At 30.1% G+C, this 11065-nt stretch overlaps 1 protein-coding gene across 1 annotated transcript; it reads right to left on the bottom strand.

The window, feature by feature from the left end:
• Positions 1-1173: 1173 nt before the first annotated feature.
• On the bottom strand, positions 1174-6637 carry LOC103486418 (probable hexosyltransferase MUCI70). Its single transcript, XM_008444377.3, has 9 exons — positions 5840-6637; positions 5023-5298; positions 4639-4852; positions 4295-4404; positions 4022-4221; positions 3664-3767; positions 2781-2968; positions 2501-2700; positions 1174-1644 (listed from the first exon to the last, which is right to left on the bottom strand). Exons 1-9 carry the CDS (start codon positions 6069-6071, stop codon positions 1414-1416), a joined length of 1755 nt encoding a protein of 584 aa, XP_008442599.2. The 5' UTR covers positions 6072-6637; the 3' UTR covers positions 1174-1413.
• Positions 6638-11065: the final 4428 nt, after the last annotated feature.

Here is an 11065-nt window from a genome sequence, read left to right as displayed (position 1 = left end):
AAAATATATTAAATTTGTCCTCCTCCCTAACAATTTTCTTTGACCAATAAACGAAAATGGAAAGGTTGTTTTATTGTTTGTCATTACTCATTATCGTTAACTTAGGTATATAAAGTATCAATATCACTATCTAACGAAGAAACGTATTTTTCTTCTTTTAGTTCAAAAAATGAAAAGCAGAAAAAGTAAGTAATATTCTCTTTCATTTATGATAATTTACAAATATGCCCTTGATAGACGTTGATCGTTGTTAAAAAAAACTGATACAAAGCTATAGACTTTGAGATAGAAGTCTATCATTAATATTCTTCAACAATGCAAACTAGTATAAGTCTCATCGATAGAAGTTGGTAAAAGTTTATCGATGTTTTTTCTTTTTACAATTTTTATATAGTTTGACATTTGTTCTATTTGTGAAAATTTATCTTCTACTCTTTTTTTCCTATAAAAGCTCAATTATGAAATTTCAAAATTGAATGGTCCCTTTCAAGAAACTTAAGAAATCACATACAATGCAAATGATATTCTAAAGTAAAACATGTACATTTCAAGCAATATTCGCTCTTATGTAGATTTTTAAAGGAGTTTCTTTTGTAACCAAATTTTCTTTTATGATGAATAAGCAAATAATGAATTTGGGAAAATGCAAATAAATAAATTTTTTGGGGAGAAAATACATAGATTTCATCCACTACAAAGGTTTTGTAGGTCATTGATCAAGGGTAAACAGATGAACCTTCAAAGTTTCCATTAAAAATGGAAGATAGAAATAAAGAAATTGAATTTCAATCATTTGTGGTAACGTATGAATTGGTAGAACTATTGATAAAAGAAAACAAACAATTGTCTAACAATCAAATATTATTATTATAATAAATAGACTATACACAATTGTCAACAATCAAATATTATTATAATAATAACATTCAAAGGGACAAAAGCTGGAAATTAGTTGGAAGCTTGGAAACTCAGCTCAATAGTCAATTCTTGCCTTTCTTCTCAATGAAGGTCCCAATTGAGGGTTGAATTTGAAACTTGCCCACTTGTCAACAACAACATCAATAATAATAATAATAATAATAATAATAATAATAATAATAATCACATATATAAGACTAGTAAAGCCTGAAATAAGAGAATTGGAAAAGAAGGAAGTAATAAAGAGGGGTGAAATATAAGTAGACTTTGGGAGCAACCCATAAAACAATTATTATTAGATATAGTTTGGTCTGCTCTATATACATGAAAAATGAATGGAAAGTCCAATAGAAGAAAGAAAGAATGACACAATGAACTATGTAGAAATAGAATTAGAGCACTCATCTTGCACAACCATCCTAGCCCCAGTGTATATATATATATTTTAAATGGGGTTGTTGAAAAGGCATAAAAGTAACTCTTCTGAACAAAACTTTAACTCAAATCATTGTCCTTTGTACCTGCAGCGACTTTACGATGGCGCCTAGACCTCCTCTCTCGATTACGCCTTGGGGAAGCCTTCCTTGGTAAACTTGAAACTCTATCGGACAATGAGTCGTTGACGGGATTAAGTACAGCAAATGGTGGAGAAGGTGGAAGTGGTGGGGGATGGACAGCCATGGGAACAGATTGAGCCTTCTGTTCAAGTACATCTCTATGATATTTCTGCAGGCCAAAGAGAAGTATAACGTACAAAATAGAAACTTAAAAATTGAGGTAATGTCATGGATGTAGGTACATGCAGTTAAAACTTGAAGACAATGATCTTGGCTTCCACAACTTTATCAACAGCTCGACATTCTCAAGTTACTTGATACAAAATTTCACAACGTTTTTAAATTCTCTTCAAACAGAAGAAGAAAACTCAAGTCTTTCCATACAAGAAGTTTTCCCATTCATTGAATGAAGGCTATCCATAAATCAATCAGACAAATGGAAGATAAAGAACAGGAGAAGAATTACAAAAAAAAAAAAAAAAATCTGATATTCTAATATTGAAGGAATGGCTACATTTTCAACAATTGTTTTGTTTCTAATGTTTGGAATGTGATTGAAGGTTGAATGGGTACAGTTACTAATGAAGGTTTCTTGTAAAAGTAGGAATATACAGAGCACCTTGATATAGTGATCACTGTGAGAAATATGTACGGTTATTTGATAATAGTAATGCTACATAATAATAGTAATGTATCTGTTAGAATTAGTAGGGTTTTGCCCTCAGAGCATTTTTGAAAAGAATAATATAGAGGATTTTATTTCCTAAATATTTCTTAGATCTTTTCCTTTCTTACTCCTATTGTACTCTATTTATTCTCTCCCTTTGTACCTATTGTATTCATTCATAAGAGATTTGTACCTATTGTATTCATTCATAAGAGAAATAATAAAAACTAAAGTATCGTGGTTTTTCTCCTGGTTCTCGGGTTTCCACGTAAGCCTCGGGTTATTGTTAATTGCTTTCAATAGTATCATTGGGAGATTTCTACTACAAGAAAGCATAAATGCAGTATAGAAAATCTACCTGAATCACGAAATTGCGTCTTTCACAGTCCAAGAACATATTAATTGTCCAATTTGTTTTGGCCATTATTTTGTCCCTCACAGTAGAAAAACTAATTTGATCTCGTGAAGTAAAACGATCGACTTCATTGAACCAAAGGCAACTGAACAAATTGCTAATGGGTACATGCTCTCTTATTATCACACATCCCTCTGGAACATCTGCAGAAAATCCAAAACAGACAACTCTTACTACCCTGGCTTAACTTATTTCTTTCACGGAGAATGTGGGAGTAACATACCACTTGTAATGGGAAGCTTGGCTTCGGAATATGGAGTCAAACCTTCCTTTACATAAAAGTCAATCTGAAAGTCGATAGAAGCATTATCATACTTCCCGGCAGCTTTATTTGCATCAGCTTCCATAAACACATCAAAGCGTTTATAGTGTCTAGAAATTGCAAATGTAGCATTTTTTCTCCATAAGAACCTGAAATTAGGGACAATTTGGGGTTAAAAATTGAAAAGGTAGTGTGAGACTTTCCAACCATTCAATAGTCACAGTGTAACTAATATGCATTTAGACATTTGAAGTTGTAGTTATTATTATTACTATATAAATGAGGATTTATAGCGTAGGCCAAACTACAGTTGCTTGATAGACTCTGAGTTCCAGCATTAACCTTTTTACTTCCTAATAATTAGAAATAACGAAAGACTAACAGGCCACTGACTGTAACACATTAAAATGAAGGAACTTCAGAGTGGGGAAACTCAGGTCTTCCATTATCATTTCTTGTGTAAAGGATCGTAGAGTGGCTCTAGGCCTTTCCATCAATACAACCCTTCAGTCTTCAGTTACTGCCACAAAGAGAGGCAAGAAGACATTTAAACACAAGTAGTCAAAGATCAATATAATCTAATGCTCATTCGTGTAAATAAGAGCACCAAGATATTGAGCAAGATTTAATCAACCAAATATATTGGCATGACCAATAACTATCTTGACAGTGGGAAATTGCCAATAAGAGTATCATGGAAGAAATTTGGATCCATTTTAGTGGCACAACAGAAGGGATTAAGATGGTTGAAGACTCGGAGTACTGCCATCACAATGTTCAATGCAGTATTATGAGAACAGAACCCCTCAATAAACTTGCCAAGTTCACAAATAATCAGATGTACCTTTCAAGAAGTTGATATGGGTCCACAACAAGCTCAAGTTTGCCGTCAAGCCATAGAGAATATCGAGCATTAGGAAACATTCTGTGGACCAGAAGTTTTGGAATCTGCAACAGTAAAAACACAGGACAAAATATACATTTAAGGCATAATTCATACATCTTAGCATCCAGTTTTAGGCACAAAGTGATGATACACAAAATGAAACCAAGAGCAATGACCAGATAGAAATGTCTTTCTGCTCAAGAAGATGAAAAAGGGAGAAGGAAGGACCCCTGAGAACTACCATGAAGACATGATTATCTGACTGAGCTTAGTTTCATAGACATTGAAACGTATCAACTAAAAGTTAGAAGTTTACTTTTCCAGTACGCCTTGCGTCTTTGTAAGGTAAGTTATGGACCACAATAATTCTCCACAACCCAATTTTCTTGCTGCTTTCCAGGATACCAGCTTCCTTTAATGATGCTTCTGTCTCTTCATCAATAAACATAAAGAAGCAAACAGTGTTCTTGGCATAATCACTAATGTTCGATGGCTGATTTATGACATCGAAATTTCCTGAAGAATAAGTAGTTTGATGAGCAACAAATGATAGATGTTAACAGTTAAAAACAAAATTGCAAAATCGTACCAAATATTGCAGATGCAACAACCACCCCACGACACTGTTCCATATCATGAAGGTCGTCGTCATTGATATCAAAACCTGTGTTGCGACCAGGTTTGATTCCTCCAACAAACCTAATAACAAGCATAAAAGAACACATAAATCCAAGATAAAATAAAAATGTAAGCAATATAATATTTATCATCAATACATCAAAATAACAGATAACCACAAGAGAGCGGGATAAATATGTAAAATGTTGTATTCCTAAAATATCATATGGGCAACCCATACCAAGTAGACATTGGGCAACGGAAAATTGTTGAAGTAAAATGAAAGAAGAAGGATAGAGACAAAAAATAACTAACCCACAATGGACCCTCATCGACTCCCTTATGTCAAAAGAATCTGTCCTCTGTGCTAAAGTAGGATATCCACCAAAGTCTGAACCTCCAAACTCTGTCTCTCTTCTTAAATTTTCCTCATAAATATAATCCAAATTTTTAAGAACAGGTGAATCTGATGAGGCATTTGGCATCAAGGCAACAGCTTCTTCCACGGGAAGGTAACATACTGGACATGCTGAAGCATAAAAAAAGAAAATTCTCGGTCAAGGTGGAAGTTTATCTTGAGAATCCATTGGTGCCCAAAAATTATATGGTCAACATCAAACAGAAATGAAAATTGATAACGTGTGTGGAATATTGCAACAGTGCAAGAGTATAAATCTGTTAGAAGGGAACAAAACTTACGCCTCGGACCGGTTCTCTTTTTATCTGCAGGTGGGGGAGGCAATGCAAAATTGTTACATGGGTGTCCTGGTGGAAGAGTGTAGCCCAGGAAAAGTGCTGGTGGAGGAGGAGGAGGAGGAGGAGGAGGAGGTGCTGATGAAGATGTCTCTATCCCCTTTGCCAAAGAACTACTACTATTATCCATAATATCTTCAGCTGAAGATTCCCTGAAACTCATAACTATGCTATTGTTGATACTGACACGTTGGATTTGCTGTCCTTCTCGAGTATCCTCACCTGGAGAGTCATGATCAAAATTAAGCATACGACTACCTCGTGCAAACATGCACAAAGAAAAAAGGATGGAAAAATCTTCAAAGTCCAGCAATTAGAAAAGAGCAAATACTGAATAGTGTAGAAGAATAGGCAGGAACAGCAAAATCCTAAAAGGTCAGCATCAATCTACTAACATTCGGTGATCTGACCATCCGAATCACAAATCTACCACAGAAGTGAAATAAGTCGAATGCTATTATTAGAAGAAAAAAAAAGTAGAAAGCAATGTAGCTCAAATTTATTCAACAAGAACATCACAAACGTTGTGACTAAATCCACTGATTTCATCCCACATTCATAAACATAAAAAAAGTAAAATATTCATATAAATTTGATGAATGTCGAAACAAAAAAAATCTTCAACATCCAAATTCTCAGCTAAACACTAAAGCCAGAACCAATTTAATTTCTTAAAACAATCAGAAATTCCAAGATTCCAGCAGCAGCTAACAACTAAAGACAAAAAGGATTGTATATCTAAACGCAAAAGAGAGACTCGAACCTTTGCCCACGTAGAGTACCCATAAGAAAACCGCAGCAGAAACAACACAAAGAAGCAGCATCCCAACCTTCTTTCTACCGACGAACTTACAGATCCAAGGAAACAGATAATCCTTCTCCTTCATCATTTTGGAGGGCTTACGAGCTGTTTGGATCGGCGAAACTACGTTATTCAACTGTTTATCCAATGCCCCGTAACTCCCTGAGCGAAGTCCCAATGACCCTCCAGTCATTGTTCCTCCAAACTAACATGTGCTCTTCTCATAACCCCCCTTTATAATCTCTTTCACAACAAACCCACCAAGGAAAAACAAAACCTCTCTAATTTGTGCTTCAAAGCTCAAAGATTTCGATACCCACCTCTACAAAATCAACCCCAAACTCTCTGGGTTCTTCAAAATTACGCTAGTCTTTATAAACCCAAATGTAGTTTGAGATTTCACAACATCAATACTAGTTCTGAGTTTGGGTAGCAGCAGGATCAAATCCCCTATATCTAAGGCGATGTTGCTTGGGAATAAACGAAGAAAAAGAGGAATTGTTTTTTACGGGAGAGATTGGAAAACAGATAGATTAGAAGGAGGGAATGAATGAATGAATCTAGGTTTTTTGAAATCGAGAATAATCTGGGATCACAATACCAAATTAATCAACTTTGGCATTCAATTTAAATTTGGTTTTCGTTGATTTGATATGGAAGTGATCCAGCGGTTGAATATTCATCCCATTTTTATGTTTTTTTTTTACAAATATAAATTATAATTTCTAAAATTACAAAAGAAAATGAAAAAGTAAAAAAATAAAGTTTTAAATTTTTTTCTTTAATGGAAAGAAATTCCTTGATAGGCTAACGTGCACCATGTGGGAAATCATACCTTGACCTCTAGTCCTCACCTAATGAGGTACGGTTACACCGTCCTACCTCCATTCACATACTGACATCTGTCCTAATTGTCAGCCGTCACACTCTGTCACCAAACTTATGTTTATATTATTCTATATTATGATCTATAAACTTTATACTTCCTTGTATTAATTACATTGCTGAATATGAAAGAGAGTCTAGAGCAATTTATTCGAATGATCTTTCATACCAATAAAGAAACATAATATTCAACACATGAATTCCCAAAAAAATCTTAAATCTCTCACCTTCCCCTCTCCCCTCTTTACTTATTTATTTTTTTCAAATTAAAATCTTAAAGACAAATCTATTTATTGTTTCAAATTGAAATCTTTGAGATAAATGGAGAGAAAAACGTTGAAACAATAAAAACAATAATATTGAGCTTACGACAAAAAAATAAAATAAGTACATCATAAGTATAAACACATATGTTGTAAGATTATACGGTTTGTCCATGAGATGAGTCGAGGTGTCCTTAAGCTAGCCCGATCACTCACGAATATAAAAGGATATAAAATAGATAAATATTCCTAAAATGAATCGCAAAATGCTAAGAAAAAAAAGAAATAATGGAGAGGAAGAGAGAAAAAAAATACCTCAATGAATCACAAAGAAAATTGTATGTAGATGAATTTGCATCTAGTATATGAGTCGAGTAAGTAAAGTAAATGGTGATGATCAAAATCTTAAAATTACTTTTGTAGTTATTCAATAAAATATGAATTCACTATTTAGACTTTAATTAAAAGTAAAAATCTTAAATTATTAAGAGCAAATATAATATAGAAACGACGCGTCATTAGTTATAAGTAGAGACATATGCACTTTTTAAAAGATTAGGGATTAAAACATATGCTTTTAAAAGTTCAAATTCAATGACCAAAATCGAACAAGATGCGAAGTTGATAGATCAAAATAAGATTTAAACTATTATTTTTCTAAGAATAACAATTTTAGTAAATATCAACACGTATTGTTTAACTTTAATATTAGTTTTTCTTCGAAAAAAAATACCACCTTTTGGTACTTTGACATGTATTATTTTCCTTGAACTAAAAGTATTGAATTTTTTAGAACTATGAGTGCACAATAATTTATGCAAACCTACACAAATTCTATGATACAACCATGTTATCATAAAAGTTTAAATTCTCCAAGTATAAGAATGAGAAATTATTATAAATGATTCGTTGTTGAAAATATTTATAAAATATATCAATTTTCAAATTTTATTAACAATAACGTTATTTTTTTTATCATCAATATTAATATAATATAAATTTTTATTATATTTTATAAATATTTTGATTTGTTTTACTATATTTACCAAATATTTTAAAATATAAAAGAAATTTATAGATTTATCTACCTACCAACAAACATTTATTACTCTGTATAAATGATATTAATTTATGTTAGAAAAAATAAATATTTTACTATAATTATAAATATTTAGAAAACAACTCTTTCTATAATAACATATACTTTTAATTCTTAAAATTTAAAGAATCGAGTATCTTACCATATCAAGTAATATTATTATTATGAAATGATTTAGTATCTTACCTTATCAAATAATAATAGTAATAGTAATAAAGTTTTTGTCGGTATCTCTTTTAAAATGCACCAAGAAAATGGTTTCAATTCGACTTCCAAATGTGGTTGAATTGATTAATTGATTAATTATACCTTTTGAAAATGACTTAATGAATATCCTTTTAAATTTAGACATTATATAACTACGATATTTTAAAATTTTAAATCTTTCACATTAGTATCTCATCATATACTTAGTAGTCTTTTTTAGAATAATATAGTTGGCAGTCTTTCATTTAATTAGAAAGGGACACATAATAATAATAATAATAATTATTATTATTATTATTATTTTGTAGTTGATTTGATCCCAAAATAATTTGGTAGTTCAGATTATATAACAATCTCTAAATATTTTATTTTTTTTTTCCTTTAAAGATATTATTTTATTTTACTTCCTTCTAATAGAAAATGGAAACTCTAAAGTATAATATTATTTTCTTTTAACTAAAAACGTGTTATTATTTTTAATGAAAATCTATCTTTTTCTTTTATTGAGTTAATATGTAGTTTCTTTATACTTCAATCATATCATCGACAAATTTAATATAGGTACAAAGAAGCTTTTATGTAATATATGTAAACGAAATTAAAATAATATCAATATCAGTAACTAACCTATTTTCACTAAATTATAAACTAATCACAATCTACAACGTTAAAGTGTTATTAATGTTTTTTTTCCTATTTCGTTAAGCACCCACTATAATATTTGTGACTCATGAACATGGTGCTCATGTATGAAAACATTATATATCATTTAGTTTGATGAAAAACATCCACATATAAATTATTTATTAACTATTAATTGTCGTTCTTTTTAGTTTCTTTTTTCTTAAAAAAAAGCCTAGTCGATCACATTGGAGTTTGATACGAAGAAATATGTCCTTTTTTTGTTCTACCCCATGTTTGGGAGTTATTGAAGTCATAAGTAGGTATGTGTAAATTAATATTAGCATGAGATGTTAGTTTTAATGGAAGAGACAATAATATTGTTGTTGGGATAATTGTGGGAAGTGAATCCATATCTATGTCTTGGGTTGAATATAATTTTTTTCCCTAGTAAATTATGGGATGTATATGTATGTATATAAGAATTTATTTATTGTGCAAAGTAAACCAAAGATTAATGTTCATAGACTATTGGCTTTTTTAGGCAAACGTACAGCCTATTGGGTAAAACTAATTTCAATTACAAAGTATTTGAATTAGGAAAAACTTTCAATACAATATGCTTCAACAACTTCTCCATGTGGAAAATCTTATTTTATTTTATTTCATTTCATTTTCGGAAAATGGAAAATTTCATCTATATTTGATACCCAATCATCTTTATTTTTTTTTTAAAATCTATCACCTTTTCTACATTTACCATTTAAAAAAAAACCAACTTGTTAATTCGTAAATGTAATAATTGATTGTCATAAAAAATATTTTAGTCTTGATCAGATTTTTATTCATAATTTTAACTAAAATCGAGATTTACTTCAATATCTAATATTTTATCCATATATCTAATAATATGATATACTCACCTAAAGCACTTCTATTCTTAAAAAAGGGAAATTAAAATCTTAGATTAATTACCGGTACCTAAAAATGATAAGAAAATTGAGTTTTTTTTTTTTTTTTTTATATATAAAAAATTAAATTATAAGTTTGAGTCCTAATTTTTATTTATTATAAATGGGGTTAGTTGCCGGCTTGTGAATGAAAGATAAACAAGCAAATTAATTTGGAGTATTGGTTGGTCATATTTATTAAATAATAACAAAATTTGTATTTTTATTTTGTAAAAGAAAATTAGTAAGAAATTTAATTGGGTTGGATTGATTGAAGATATTAAAATGGGGGGTTTATTAATGTGAGCAATAGCATACAATTTTAGTTTTAATTTGATGGGATATTGTAGTTGGGATCTCCGTTTATTATGAGGATTAAGACAAACCGTTGAAGTAAGTAGTTCTTTATTATTTATAAATGTCTAATTAATATATGCAATATTTGATCTAATTACATTCTTTTATAATCATTCTTTTTTATCAATTTGATATTTACTGCTCAATATTCAACTAGCTTATTCAAAATATCTATTTTTTTAAAAAAAAGAAACCAAGTTATTATGATTGGAGTTAATTTTTATTTAATTTCTTCAATGAGTTTATGAATACGAAAGATTTTATCAATTATAGTTAAACTAGGTTAGCTCGACAATTATATTAAAATAATTAAAAATAATAACTAATACTTAAAAAAACTCATACTTGTTTTATTTTGACGATATATGAGATATTGAAAAGAGCTTTTACGATTTCATGATTTCTATGAATTTTATGTTAATAGAATAAAGCATATTTTAACAACTTAAAATAATTAATATGATTTTTTTTTTAAATATAGATAGCGAAAGAATCGAATTTTTGAGACCTTACGATCAATAATATGTGTGTGATTTTTGTTAAAGTTAATTTCAAAACTAAAGTTTACGGTTTAATGATCTCTTTATTTTGGTTAGTCCATTATTTCTGTAATAGGGAATGCGAAATTCAAACCACTTACCTATTTTATTGATAACACATATTTATGTTAATTGAATTAAAGTCATATTTACCCAATGAAATCGTAATAGATCAATGAGAATAAAAAAGTGAGCTCCATTTGATTACTTTTGTGTTTTTTACTTGTGTTAAGAAATTGTAACAGACATCCAAATCTGAAATGAAA

This window comes from Cucumis melo, chromosome 12 (genome assembly GCF_025177605.1).
Source record: "Cucumis melo cultivar AY chromosome 12, USDA_Cmelo_AY_1.0, whole genome shotgun sequence".
Lineage (NCBI taxonomy): Eukaryota > Viridiplantae > Streptophyta > Magnoliopsida > Cucurbitales > Cucurbitaceae > Cucumis > Cucumis melo.
Note: the sequence above shows the minus strand (reverse complement) of the source record. Positions and strands in the feature narration are given on the sequence as shown.